Genomic DNA, 15,590 nt, shown 5'->3' with positions numbered 1-15,590 from the left:
ACCGTAAGCGAAAAAATAATTTGCTAGGGTTGTTTGATCATGAAGGGCATTGGCGTGATGATGATGACGGTATGGAGAATGTTGTAACATCATATTTTTCTAAAATGTTTACTGCTACTGATTTGGATATTGAGGCAGTTACTCTAACTTTGGAGGCGATTCAGCCTTGTGTGACTGGTGAAATGAATCAGAAGCTATGTGCCCCTTATTCAGAGGATGAGGTCCGGTGTGCTTTATTTCAGATGTACCCTACGAAGTCTCCTAGTCCGGATGGTATGCCTCCATTATTCTTTCAGGACTATTGGGAGGATATAGGAAAAGATGTTATAGAGGCAGTACAAAGTTTTCTGCATACTGGTTCCTTGTTAAAAAAGATTAATTTTACTCATATTTGTCTGATCCCTAAAGTGCAGAATCCTGAAAACATGGCAGATCTTCGTCCCATTGCTCTTTGTAATGTGATTTATAAGTTATGCTCTAAAGTGATTGCAAACAGGCTGAAGGTGTTTCTTCCATCTCTTATCTCTCCTTTTCAAAGTGCATTTGTGCCAGGGAGACTCATTACAGATAATATCCTTGTGGTGAATGAAGTAGCTCATTTTGTCCATAATAAAAGGGAAGGGCAGGATGGTTATATTTATTTGAAATTGGATTTGAGCAAGGTTTATGATCGAATGGAATGGACTTTTTTGCGCGAAGTTTTGGAGCGGTTTGGGTTTGCTTCTGCATGGATAGAGGTGGTTATGCAATGTGTTTGTTCTGTGAGATATTCTTTTTTGGTTAGAGGTAAACCAAAAGGGTTGGTCATCCTAACTAGAGGATTGAGACAGGGTGATCCCTTGTCACCCTATCTTTTTCTCTTAGGGGCCGAAGGGTTCTCTGCGTTGCTACAGACAAAACAGCGTTTGGGATTATTACCTGGTATTGCTATTTGTTCAGGGGCTCCTTCGGTCAACCATCTGTTATTTGTCGACGATAGCATGCTCTATGCTCAAGCTACACCGGAGGCTTGTTTTCAGATCAAAGATGTTATACAGACGTATGGAAGAGCTTCAGGCCAGGTGGTAAACTTTCATAAAAGTTCTATTGTTTTTAGTAAGAATGTCACTGATTATGAGCAGATTAGAGTGGCTAATATGTTGGGAGTAGAAGTGGTGGACTCTCATGAGCGTTATCTAGGCCTCCCAACTTATGTGGGGCGGAAAAAGACAGCCACTTTTCTATATATTAAGGAGCGGTTAGCTGAAAAACTAAAACATTGGTAAGGCAAGATGTTGAGTGGTGCAGGGAAGGATATTTTGATTAGAGTTGTAGCTCAAGCTCTACCAAATTATGCTATGAGTGTTTTTCAATTAACCAAAAATTTTTGTGAAGATCTTGAGCAGATGTGTGCTCGTTTTTGGTAGGGAAGTACAGAGGATAAGCGGAAAATACATTGGAAAAAATGGGATGATTTATGTCATGCCAAGGAAGTGGGAGGTCTGGGTTTTAGAAGTTTATCTGAGTTTAATTCTTCGATGTTGGCTAAGCAAGCTTGGAGGGTTGCTTCTAACCCGGAGTCTCTTGTGGCACAATTGTACAAAGCCAGGTATTATCCTAATGGTTCATTTTGGAATGCAGAAGAACATGCTACTCCTTCTTACTCTTGGAGGAGTATTTTTGCTACTAGAAATTTGTTGCATGAAGGAGCTCACTGACAGATTGGGAATGAGAATAATGTTCTCATATGGTCAGACTCTTGGATTCCTAGTACTGTCAATCACAGGCCACAATTGTTGGGATCAGGGCAGGATGATTTGGCTAAAGTAAGTGAGTTGATCATCCCTCCTAATGTATGGGATGAGCACAAAATTCGTACCACTTTTGTACATGCAGATGCAGAAGCTATTTTGGCAATTCCCTTGAGTTCTAGGTATCTGGATGACAAATTAACTTGGCATTTGGAGAAGAAAGGTATGTTTACTGTCAAATCTGCATATCATCATGCCTTTTCTAAAAATGCATATTCTCTTTCTCCTTTTGTTGTGAGTAATCAAAGAGTTTGGAAGAAAATTTGGTATGCCAAAATTCCTAGCTCGGCCAAGGTTAATGCATGGAAGATTTGTCATAACATTTTACCTACATTAGACAGATTGGCGTCTAAGAATGTGCTACTAGAATCTCATAATTGTATTTTTTGCAACGAAGTGGAGACAATTATTCATCTATCCAGAGATTGTGTTTTCACTAGAGAAGTATTGAATACCAATTCACAGATTGCTAGTAATTGTCTTAGTGGGGATTCTGATCACTTAGATGCTATCAGTTGGTTGAATCTTTGTTCTGGGAAACTATCACAGACAGTGTTTGATCAGTTGTTGTTTTTTCTTTGGGGAATTTGGAAAGAAAGGAATGATAGAGTGTGGGAAAATAAAATCACTTCAGCTTGTGATATCGCTCTCATGGCATCTATCAGACTGAGTAATTTCATTTTTCAAAATACGAAGCCACAAAGTTCTCATGGAGCTAGAAAAATTTTGAAGTGGAAATGTCCTCCTCTAGGTTGGTTGAAGGTGAATATTGATGGAGCTTACAATCCTGTGTCTGGCAAGGCCGCTATTGGATTCTTGATTAGAGATTCTCAGGGGATGTTTTTGGGAGCAGTTGGGAAGATGGTGACTCCTGTTCAATCTGCTGAACATGTTGAACTCATTGCTTGTAGGGAGGCAGTGGATTATGTGTTAGAACATGGGCTTTTTCCTATATTGTTGGAGACTGATTGTTTAGTGTTGAAACAACAATTGTGTCAAGAGGAGCTGCAGAATTCTTCGTATCTTGGAAGGTTATATGAGGATCTCAGACTAGATTTAGATGCAGGGCATCAAGTTCAGATTGTTCATGCTAGAAGGGAGGCTAATACAGCTGCACATATGTTGGCAGCATTTACTGCTGAGTCTGACCAAGTGTTCTTTTGGTCTAATACTCCATCATTTATTCAAGATGTAATTGATTCTGAAAAATGTACACCTTAATCTTTTTATCAGTTATCAATAAAGTCTAACACCATTCAACTCAAAAAAAATAAAAATGAATTCGTTATTCAATTCACAAAATCATTACTGTTAATTACATCAAAATTTTTGCAATACCCTTTGTGAACACCAAAAGTAAAAATTTAAAACACAAAAGAAAAATCTCAATATCTTCTTCGTTGCTCATAGTTGTTAACTTCAATATATTTTTATTTTTTTATTGATATAAATTAAATGAGGGATTTTCGTTAAAAAAAAAAATCTTTTAATTGGGTATGTCATATAAAGATATTATTGGAAAGCGAAATAGGTTACATAAGTAAATTTAATAATTGAAATTAAAATGTAGGATGCAATGAGCAAGTATGGTGAACAAAAAAAATGGTATGATGGCAATAGCTGCACTCCAACAATAATTAACGCTTGTTCTTGAGCCAGAGGGAAACCTGTGATGGTGCCATTCACAACGGTGCTGTTCTTGAACTTGATCGACTAGGTTTTGTTCTTCAACTTCTTCAAGAACCTACACATTGTCGAATTAAGGTGTATTAGTACAAACTAATACATCGATTTCAATAAATAACTGAGAAATTTTACATAGAGAGAAGGACTGACCTGACGTGCTTCATTGTGGTGATAAGAAATTCCAGGAAGCTTTTCTAGAAGCGAAGCGGGAGAGTGGGAGATCACAAACTCAGTAGCAATCCCATGTTCTCTATTTCAATTTTATACAAATTACAATGTCAATTCACAAGCCAACAAATTCAAATTTTCAGGCCTATTTATATTTCTTTCGCATCAATTCGAATGCATTGCTGGGTCTTCTTGTTCCAGGCATAGTTTCCTTAACAACGTCGCTGCGGAGGGAGAGAATGTCGTGGAGTGTACGGTGTTGCGGGGAGGGAACGTGTCAAGTTGTACTCAATTAGAGGTGGCAAACGGGCCGCTAAGCACTAGCAAGGCACGAGCCCAGCACGCTTAAAAAGAGGCCTGACACGGCCAAGCTCGTTAGTAGCCTGGCACGACCCGAGCATGTTAGAATAACGAGCTAGGTTGGGCCTAGGAATATTGGCCCATTGGCCCGGCCCGAGCACCACATATTGTGGGCTGGCCCGTTACAAACATAAAATTTCATTTTGTTTTTAAAAATATTTAATGATGAAATTTGAATATTAGACCTCTTTATTTAAAATCTCATAACAATTTCACCAATGCTATTTCTTTATATTTTCAAAATAGTGAAATAAAACATTATATCCTTGTTTTGGCATAAAGTATTTTTTCTAATCTTATAATAATACAACTATAGAATGAAAGAAAGAATAATATGGTACTAAATCTTCATTATATTAATAAAGATTAATCTCACAATAATATACTACAAGCAATATATTTTGAGTTATTTTTTTCTTTCTTTCTTTCTTGTAGTGGAATATAAAAAATATTAGAAAAATAATCTTAAAAAGCTAAGATTAAGAAAAATATTGTAGAACTTAATTTATTTTAATTTTCTAAATAGTTAAACAAAATTAATTTTTATTTATTCAAATTAAGATTTTAAAATCGTGTTTTATAGTGGGTAGGCACTAGCACGGCCCGTTTATTGACCCGGCATGAGCACGGTCCAGCACGATATGGGCTGGACTGGGCTTAATATTTAAGTAAATGGGCCGGCACAAGCCCGGCACGATAATAAATGGGCCGGCCCAAGCACGGAATGAAACACGACTAGGCTAGCTTAAAATGGGTCAGGTCAGGCTGGGTCGGCCCGTTTGCCATCTCTAGACTCAACTAACACAGCAACAAGCCAACAACGTTGGCTTAGGACGACACGGCACTGGTGATGAGTTTGGAAGGGAAATTGGTTTCTGGATTTTGAAGAGATGGAGTCACGAATGGTGAGTCGATGACTATGTAATCTTTAAAGACAATGATAAGAGGAAGGAAATCTGAGGCAAGGTTTGATGGAGAAGAGAAGGCTTTGACCTAGAGATTGGAGTTGAGATTTGAGTTTTCTAGGTTTGGGCTGGGGTTTATCTTTTTGGGGTAAAAACCCTATTATACCCTTCAGTATATAGATAATGACATACATATTGACGGGGCTATTGACGTCATGTACAAATGAATATGATAAATGTTCTAAGTAAAGATCCCGTTGCAGATCTTCATTGTGAATTCTTCAATTTGACATTTTAAGAAAAATTAATCTCATATACTATAAACTTTTTCTTTCATATGATTGTGACAATTTTGGTTTATTTTTAGGGAAAAATAGTATTTAAAATGTCTTTATATATACTTTCCTAGGAAAAATAAAGATAAGGCATACGATCTAACCTAATGGGGAAATGGCTATAACGTTCGATTAACACATCCAACACTATTTCCTTTCTATTATTCAGAAGAGAATTCTGAATTTGTAGTAGATATAGTAGTTTGTGTTATCTTTTACTTGCCGACACATTTGCAGTGTCTCACATTAATTGGCAGACAAGAAGATCATCATGATCATATGCAGAAAGGTAAAATGGAAGTGACATTGTCCACCAAAACGAAAAATGGCGAGAGTAACTTGAATTCCAGTACTTGGCTTGTACCACCCCTTTCCCTTGGGCATGTCCTCGATTAATCACATGCATAAATGAAAAGCAAGAAAGAAAAAAGAAAACAGAGCAAAAGGGAGAAATCATTTAAAGGTGGAATGGATATCTAGCTCAATAGCTTTATATATAAAATATATGATGCCATGGTCACCACGTCATGCATGAACCAAGCAGAAAAAGCTTCAAAAATCTCTATCCGATTTTTCACTGCTCCATCAAGTCGTACCAGATGGATCTGCATGCCCATATTTGATCTGAGTAGTCCTTATCTATGATCTCACTTTGTAACCATATAACAAGAAATGGTGCCGAAACCTTTGGCCTTTTGTTTGGGCTTGTATGCTTTTCTTTCACTTTCGTTGATAATTTTGATAGCTAGGGTACGTACAGTGACTGTGATTTTACCCGTAAGAGAAATGGGAGCTTCACCTTCAATAATAATAATCTGTTCCATGGATGATGGTGATAATGTAAAGGCCGGTCTTTATCCAGAAGCAGAGAAGCTAGCTGTTAGTGCACTCTTGTCGGTCAAGTGCCCCAGAAATTAGGGGTCACTGTTCATGATGTTTTCTGCAACCAAGTCAATCCCCCACCTGGTCGAACATTAATCCAGAGAATTATTGGTGTACGTGCCCATGACTTGACTAACAAAGAAGACCTAATCCATTCATAATTGTGCAATCTCATCTTTTCTTCAAGCCATCCTAGCGAGTGCTAAACTGCTAATATGAACAACAATCTCACGCATTTTAGATAATCCAATACGAGTTGTTTAAGAAAACCCCGGTACACGTGATACATGAGTATGTTCTTATAGAGTATAATGTGTTAAGCATGCATTACATTATAATATACCAATATCTAAGATTCTGACAACACTTTCCTTAATCCCCTGGATATATTGACTAATCTGTTCACTCTCGTTTCAGTATTATAGTATCTTCATTCTGTTCCTCATTTTCCTCAGGTAAGAAAGAGGAGCACTGACTTAGCTCCTAATGCTCATAGAGCAGGCCTCGCATACAATCCCTTAAACAATTATATTACTCGACGTAAGTATAGGCTTCATCGTTCGTACTGTATTGCAATCTATGTACAATATAAGTTTGAGTGATCTACTAATAATAAAATTGAAGTTTCTCAAAGATATATAAAACTTTAATTAAACAAATTAGGTTTATCTCGTTGATTATCGAAACCTATTGAATTTTTTTTTTTTTAACCTATTGAATCTAGATAGTACTATAAGCTAGAAAACACAAAATTAACAAGAGATCCACAAACTAGGTCAAACTTCGCTTCACACACACACACACACATATATATATATATATATATTATATGTGTGTACACACACACATATATATATATATATATATATATATATTATATGTGTGTGTATTAATATATTAATTTTTTTAATTACCTAATCGTTACTGGTATTAACCCGCGATTCTGTTTGACAATTGGAAAATTTATTATCGTGTCCCATTTTCCGTTTCTTAGTTTTCCAGGCCAGCTAGCAGTCTTTTCGTTAAGAGATAAGGCATACAGTAAACCTAGCTATAAGCCTATAATATATATAAAACACACACCTAATTAATTAAGCTGATATCTTCTAGTTGACTAGAACTTCATGCAATCTCTGCATGAACAGTATACTATTCAATAATTCAAGCAGTGTGTTATTTATTGCTTTTCGAAAAGCCGATGAAATTAAAATGCTTAATTATACATAGAATTAAATTTAATAGGATTCTAGCTGGAATCATCTTTGAAGCCTCTTGGCTTCAACCGGTGACATAATCTCGGCTATTTAGCTTTCTAAGATATCATTGCCATTAGAAATCTCTTGTTTAATATTAGCCAGAGGTTTACACTTACACTCGATCATGTTTTTCATGGCAGTGGAGCATAGCATTCTAAGGCATGATAAAAGAGGTAGTACTACTTAATTACTTTTAATTTAAATAAAATGCATGAAAAGCCATCACTAGATCTTAATGGCTACCTTACCTACACAGAAGACCTAATAAGGAATACTTCCTAATTGGGATGAGGAAGAACATGACATTTAACAAAATCATGATTGATGGTTTCGCAATATATTTATATATGAATATATAAATTCACTTCTTAATCCAATAAGAGCACTGAAAAAGATAAACTAACCAATTAAAGGCTTAAAGCTTGAAAATTTGGTTTCATTTTCCAGGATCTACCGTTGTTAAAATTTGGTGGATGCTACAAGTTTCAGCTTTGGCGCTGTTAAGCGGGTTGTGCTTAGCGTTAGAAACTGGTATTGGTTATTCCTCGAAAACTTCTCGAGTCCGATGCTTAAGCAAATAAGCAGTGATCTCTATATTTGGTTATGTATGAGAAAAAACTTAGTTCTGAATAGACACCTCAATCAAGATAAGCTTTTTAATTCGATTTGAGCAGCTACGTTCATCATTCTTGTAATTTTGTTGCTTCATTTCATGACTACATTTTCTTTGAATTGTAGCATTGTAATGATATGGGAGAATGAGGCACCTTACTCATCTTGATGTACCCCTTCACAGTAGATGAAATGCTTAAAAGAAACCAATTAAAATGGATCGATGTATGACTTGGTTGAGGTCACAAATCACATGGTAATGCCAATAAATATGAGTCTGTCGGCTACTTTTCAAGGCGACGATTGGAAGATGATAATTTCTAACACTTTGTGTCCTAAATTAACAAAACATTTTGATTATGGTCTAGACTCTATAGTGTAGGGGAGGAAATGGAGGATAAACAACATTCATCTAAAGTTGAAAAAAAACATGACAAGATGGATCATCAAAGAAGAGAAATATAGTCCTCATCATCGAAAGAAAAAGAATAATGAGGGTGACTAATATATTCATTAATAATGTATCTAGGGTTTGGTTTAGGGTTATGATTCCAAAGCAACGATTATGCATCGTTAAGCATGATCTTAGATTCCCAATAATGGTGTCTTTGGTTCCCTAATCAAAAGCAAAAGCACATCAAAATTGATTAAGACCATGGAGTTCATGTCCAATCCTAAACCCTAATTCAACACAAAGATATATTTCTAATTGGTGCAAACCTTTCAGCCCATCGTTTCATGTCCCAAAAATAGGCAAACTCTAGGTCCCTCGTAGAGCGAATACCCGCTTGACCACAAGTACCAAATACTTTATATTCCTTTTTTCAAAAAGAAGTATCTCTTTTAGACGATGATTGCTCTCATATGGAGTAATAGTAGTAGTGGCATACTTTAGAGTTTTCTTTCTTTGCTTGTTATTTTTTAGCTAAGCTAGCTTTCTTTGCTTCTTGAAATAATGGTGTGAGTGACAAGTATGTAGATGGAGATGGGAGTTAGCTAGCTAGATTAGATTGTAGAGAGAGAAAGAGGAAGATGGTACTTGAGTTGAGACCAATTAAGGTGGGGAGCATATTGATATGAAGGTTGAAATTAAATAAGTAATGTAGATAGGAAAGCAGGTTGGCATGACTGTGTTCCTTTGCTTTAAATGGGATTAGGGATGACTCCCATATTTTTCCAATACAAACAGTTTTTGAGAGGAGGGGGTTGCATGTGGACCATGAATGTTTTCGAGCAATTGCTGGTCTGTCTAGATAGTGCTATGAAAAAATTGGAGATAGAAGCATGCTTTTTCTGTTTTTTAATTAATTTGTTGAGAGAATTGGTTTCAATTTTGACTTGGAATTTTGGGTTTGTGCTTCTGTCTACTCTGTTTTTGTATGTGTTTGTGTTCGTGTTTGTGTTTGTGATTGTTGTGGAGGTGGTGTTGAAATATAGGGGGTTTAGAGGGGGTTGGTCCCATTTGCAAATGCATCTAAAAAGGAAGAGAAGCAGTGTGTTATGTCCCCTTTACAATTGACCCCCATGAAGAATGAAAAGGGGATTGCATAATTGTGTCTTGTTTTAGTATACTTTTGGCCCCCCCCCCCCTCCCCTCTTCTCTTCTTGTTGAATCTCAAGGGAGGTGGTGGGTGATGAACAAAGGCAGAGCTTTGAGTATACCCCAACACCTCTTTCTTAATTGAATCATGGTTCGTTCCTGATTGGTAGGTATGAGTTAGTAGCATCTGGACATGCATTTTGATACTGAACTGCAGCACCAGAATGCCAGATGCCTCATACCTAACAGCAATGAACCCTACAACAGCTTTCGTTTATTTTCTTCAATATTGATCCTAGATTGTGGAAAATATCTATACTATATGGAGGACTTCATGTTTATGCACTTACATATTGAGGATTTCTTCCGCATTAAAAAGAAAAGGGGGAAAAAAGAGAGTCAAACACTGATGTTATACTGAGGACTTTATCAAGACTTGTACCACAAGGTGACTTTCATACCACTAGGGAAACTTTTCGACATTACCATTTTTGTTGTAGCACCCACTAGAGGGACTAAAATTGCAAGTTCTGCACTGCACTGGGGTCAATCACTACAGGATGATCTAAAAAGATGATCAAAAGTTTTATAAAAAAAACTGATTAGTCTTCAAATTTCCCGGCTGCTAGTGCGCGACACAGCATTTGTGACATGACTAAATTTGCCATGAATTTGAATAGCTACTAGTCCTCAATGGCTCAATGTCAAAACTTTTCATGAACTGTGGTTTATGATGGCCTCTTTGATTGCATGATACACAAATCCTATTTGATGGGTGTCAACTCGACAAGATAAAAATTTCAGTCCTCCCAGCAATCATGTCTTGAAAGAAAGCATTACTCCAAAAAAAGAAAAAAAGAAGACGCATTACTTGGGAGTTTCAAATAAAGGGTTATCAAACACTGTGATGTGAAATACAGAGTGAAGCGGCCTCTTTAGAGCCTAAGTTTTAGGATAAAAGATCAACAAGATGAAAATCGAGCCCACAATCTCTAGAAGAGTACACATAGCAATAATTCAAATCCTAGACTCAAGAAGTGTATACAGTAACCTGGTCAATATGAAAACAAAACAAACAAAAGTTCTTTGCATATTCATATTTCCTTTTCATCTTCTAGGTATATCCATCTGCATCGATCTCTCTTAGACAACCAAAGACTGCCTTGCAATGGAGAGTTTAGATGAACATCTCACTCAAATACAGAAATTTCTCCGTTCCAATTGCACGCAGCAATCACATTAGGTATGATCGGGTGGACCGCAATATCTATGCAGGCCTGCTCAAATGCCTTGATTTTCTTGATAACCTCAGAAGACCCATAATCATAGAAGTATATTGAACCATCTGAGGAGCCTGACAATAGCTTTTCCCCATCCAAGCTAAATCCACATTTTATTGGAAACCCTGATACCCCATGGCTTTCGTACCTCTTGTACTTGTTCATCTTGAAGGGAGGGCTTGCAGAGAAGATTGCAATATAATTACCATTTGACTGTGCAACAAACGATTGTTCGAACGGGTGGAATCTAATACAGGGACAGGTGAATGCTTCTACGTACACCTGATACTGAGGAATATTAGTTCTACATTATAATTAATATAAGGGAATGCAACATGGACAGACCAGTGTCATTACTACAAGTAAACATAATTCATTTTCATGTTAAGTAACAGAAAAGTGTATACATGATCACAAACGTGGAGACGTATGAAAAAAACATAGTATCACGTACACGCCCTCAACTGATTTTGTGGCATATTTCAATCCCATAATAGCTACTATGCATATAACCCTCAAGTCTGAACACATTTTTACGATCACACTGTAGCAATGTTAACAACCCCATCCTTACAAATTTTAACACTATCATTAACAACTTTTCTTATAACGGTAATGACAATGGTACAAGAGCTTGTTTGAGTTACAATATATTTTCTAACAAATTTTTTTTTTCAATTCTAAATCAAAATGATCATCCTCTGAAAGAGAAATCAAATGTGTTATAAGGTTATTTGTTCTTTTGAGAAAAAAACTTTCAAAGGCAATAATACAACAATACTTCTAAAATAAATTTAGTCTGAAGTAAAAAAAATCTTCTGTTTCTTATTTTAAAAATGCAGTATCAATGTATGATTACTGAGAACTTGAAGATGCCCAGACATGTGATTGTTCTAGTTTCTAACATCAAAAAGCTTAGCAAGGCAATATGTCTTGGTCCACAATTCCACACAGAATTCGACTGGTGAAAAAGATACAAAGAAGCCAACTAAACCTTATTCTTCTTCTCTCTCTTTTCTTTGGTAAATTGAGCTGACTAAAGTTGTTAAAACATATACACATTTACCGAATGAATTAGATGTCATTTCAAAATTCGGCATGCCATTAAGAGTGAAAATTTAGTCAATTTAGACTCTGCACACCATTAAATGAAAAACAACTATGCACAGTTGCACACACAAATATTCTTTTAGTATAATTCTATTACATATTTATGAACTGAAAGGCTTCAGAAAATCCTTCACTTTTGTGACAGCACCCAAACAACACCACCCCCCCCCCCCCCCAAAAAAAAAAAAACAAAAAAACAAACAATATGGCCATTCCATTGGGAGTCTGAAACTGAAAGGTTTGTTTCAAATTACAAACTATGAATTGCGCATGACACACATGCTGGGTATACGTTCCAAAGGAAATGCCGATGCCATTACTAAAACATGACAGCCGAGTCACAAACTGACTAACAGTGTCTTTTTGTGTTTTTCTTTTAGGGGATACATATGATGCCTTGAGCTTATCTGTAAAAATTATTACCAAAATCTTAATAACAGAAATTAGACCCATCCTTGACAAAAGTATTTCATGTGTAAATTTGTAAAACATCTTATGTTTAAGTATCTAACTAGAAGGTCTCTTCTTTATCATACAATTATGTTTATTTGTTCTATCGAATGAATGTTATGTGATCATAACATAATGATAAATATGTTTTCCAACTAACCACAGTATTGTTTTGCTGCCAAAGAGTATTGTCAACATTCCATGCATTAAATAAGCACATACCATAACTGCACAGTAAGAAAAAATCCAACAATTGGAGATTTCTCTATAAAAAAGGCTGAAAGAATTTCTATGCATATGCAAGGAGCAAAATGAATTCGTAGACATATATGAACTGATGTAGTCATCTTTGGTATCAGATGGCTTTCGCCACTAAGAGCACAATAACAAATTGTTGACCAGAATAAAAAATTATATGCAGCTCCAAGTCTCACAAATGTTGAGCAGAAGACCAGATGGCGAAAGTAAATTGGAAGCTAAAAGTGTCAAGTATTAGAAAAAATTTTAAACAAGGACGAATGCAAAGTATCAGAGGACAATGCATAATTGCAGTGCATACAAGTTCTACTTAATACATGAAGCAGGATATCAAGACAACCATATGTGTAATATGTGTTTAAGGTCATGAAGTTTTGATAAATCATGACACACAGCATTTGTAACAGATATTAAAGGAATAATTGGAATAAGTCTATTACCTGATTAGAGAGAGGAACTTCTCGTGAAACATCCCAAACAACAATAGAATTCTCACTAAGGTTTCGTCCAGATACATCACTCGAGGAAATAATCTGCTTGCCATTCTTGGTGAATTCGACATCAAGGATAGGATCATGACCTCGAATGTAATCATGGACCACCTTGCCATTTCTAACATCCCACAGCTTGAGGCTGCCTCTTGATCCCCCAGCAATGAAGAGTTTTGAATTGTCGGGATGGAACTTAACAACACTGACAACTTGATCCTCCTTAAAAACTTGAGTCTCTATCCCCTTTTCAACATCCACTAACCTTGAAGAGGAGTCATATCCGCAAGAAAGCACAAACAATCCATCCCGCGACCATTTTACATCTTTAACTGCTGCATTGTGAAAATTCAACACACGGGCTACCTTCTGGTCACTGTTCCACACACTCCATATGCAGATTGTGTGATCCATCGAAGCAGAGGCTAGAAGATGAGCTGTAGACTATCTCCATTGAACAGATCAATAAGGAAAGTGACAATAACAGAACAGGCACATAATACACATTGCTCAATGCTTCAATTTAAAACAAATTGAACAACAGAAAAAAAACACCCTTCTAGAAAATGTAATGAAACCACTCATTGAAACCACAAAATGCATTGAAGAACATTCAACAACCAACAGTTACTGCGAAACTCACTGCAGCAAGGCCACAAATTCAAAAGCATAACCGTTAAATTCAAAAGTCCGCCAACGAGCAGAGGTTACCTACCATGACTAGGTGACCAATGTACCGCATTGACAGCTTTGGTATGTCTATTTAGACCCACAGACATTCTTTCAGGCATTTTTCCAGGCTTTGAACAGCCCTTCGCTTTATTTCTCAACAATGACACAATATCGCGACGAACATCAGAATCCGAAATACTCCCCAACACTGCCAACAACAAAATGACTACAAAACATAAGCACACTATCCACATGCTATGCAATAAGCACATGAATGACATTGTCAAATTTCACAGAACCAGCTCTTCTTTTCCACCTTAAATTCCTAAAACTGCTATAAAGTTTTAATTTTCCATGATGAATGTGGGAGATATACAACAAGTTACTGTCTTTGAACTCACATAGTAAGACAGAAACAAAAAAAAAAAAAAAAAACAGATTGAAAATAAACAAAATACCAGGGGAGGTGGTGGCCAGGGTATTCGGGTTTGGGTTCGGGTCGGGGACGCTGGGCTGGGAGCCCAACAGAGCCCGCTCTCTCTTGGATATGTATCTACCAGGGACTTGGGTCTCAGAACGGATGACCGGAAACTGGGTTGCGGCCGGCGGAGGATGGTAAGTGTTGGTATACTGAAATGGGTTATTGGGTTTGTGTTGCTTCCAATTCTGGGGTGTGGAGCTGTCGGGTCTCGGTTGTTTAAGTGGTCGAGCTTCTTCTTCTTCTTCTTCGTCGTCGTCGTTGTCCGAGGCGTTTGAGTATGCTTTGCAGAGAAGGTCCATGTCTCAAAAGTCAGAAGCTTTGGTGCTTCGGAATTGCTCCAATTTCTTAATTTTTAATCAAGACAAGACGAATTTATTTATTTTGTTCCTCTGTGTGTGTGTGTGTGTTTTGTTGGGTTGGGTTGGGTTGGGTGAGCAGAAGCCAAACAGTAATTTTTATATAGTCAGCATTTTCATATTTTAAGTGAAAATTTGTGTAAATCTAGTATGGTTTTTTCTCGTTTTCCTCGATCTAATTCTTCTGATTACCTATAGTTATCTTTTCTCAGCCAATGGTTGTGTTATTGCTCTTCAGAGGTTTGGTTTAAGCGAGGTTTGTCCCGCTATGGTACTTGGGTCTCTACCCGGATGTGTAACGAATGTTTATGGTGGTTGTTCCTCCGATCCCTCGTTGGATCTACCTCATCTTTGTTTTTGTTTCTTTCCGTTTCGTTTGGTGGATGTGGATTTATTCTGGTGTGATGTGATCTGGAAATTGTTGTACTCTATTGGAGGATTTGCTTAAAGATTTCTTGGGTGTTTCTTTGATCGGGATTACAGTCCTCGATCCCAACTCTCCGAATCTGGTTTGATTGTCGTCCTACATGCTGGCGTTTGGGTGGTTTACTTGTGGGCCTGCCTAGTTTGGGCTCATTTGTTGTTTTTTTCTGGTTCTTGGCCTACTTGTTGGGCACTTTGTGATATTTGTTGTACTTAATATTTATCTGGCTCAAAGCCTCAAACTCTAGGTTACTTGACCTAGTTATAATAGGGTTTTGAATTAGAGATATTCTCGGAGATATTCATAGATATCCGATTAATTATATGATAATTTTTCCTTGTACAACTCTGATTCTATGTCTTGTAATCCTCTATATAAAGAGACTCCTATTATCAATGAAAGTAAGACTTAATTCTCTTCCAATTAAGTTTTCCTTAAACACATTATCAGCACGGCGCCCTAACCCCAAAACCTAATAGTCAAAACCCTAAATCTGAATACAAAACCTTGAAACCCTGAAAATGGATGTACAACGAA

General features: G+C 36.8%; 1 protein-coding gene across 1 annotated transcript; it reads right to left on the bottom strand.

The window, feature by feature from the left end:
• Positions 1-10,541: 10,541 nt before the first annotated feature.
• Positions 10,542-14,743, bottom strand: LOC112167945 (WD repeat-containing protein 25). The gene is made up of 4 exons (XM_024305053.2): positions 14,251-14,743; positions 13,836-14,000; positions 13,073-13,557; positions 10,542-11,096 (listed from the first exon to the last, which is right to left on the bottom strand). The coding sequence occupies exons 1-4, from the start codon at positions 14,570-14,572 to the stop codon at positions 10,725-10,727; spliced, it is 1,344 nt and encodes a 447-aa protein (XP_024160821.1). The 5' UTR covers positions 14,573-14,743; the 3' UTR covers positions 10,542-10,724.
• Positions 14,744-15,590: the final 847 nt, after the last annotated feature.

Source organism: Rosa chinensis, chromosome 5, assembly GCF_002994745.2.
Source record: "Rosa chinensis cultivar Old Blush chromosome 5, RchiOBHm-V2, whole genome shotgun sequence".
Classification (NCBI taxonomy): Eukaryota; Viridiplantae; Streptophyta; class Magnoliopsida; order Rosales; family Rosaceae; genus Rosa; species Rosa chinensis.
This window is presented reverse-complemented; position numbering and strand designations above follow the sequence as displayed.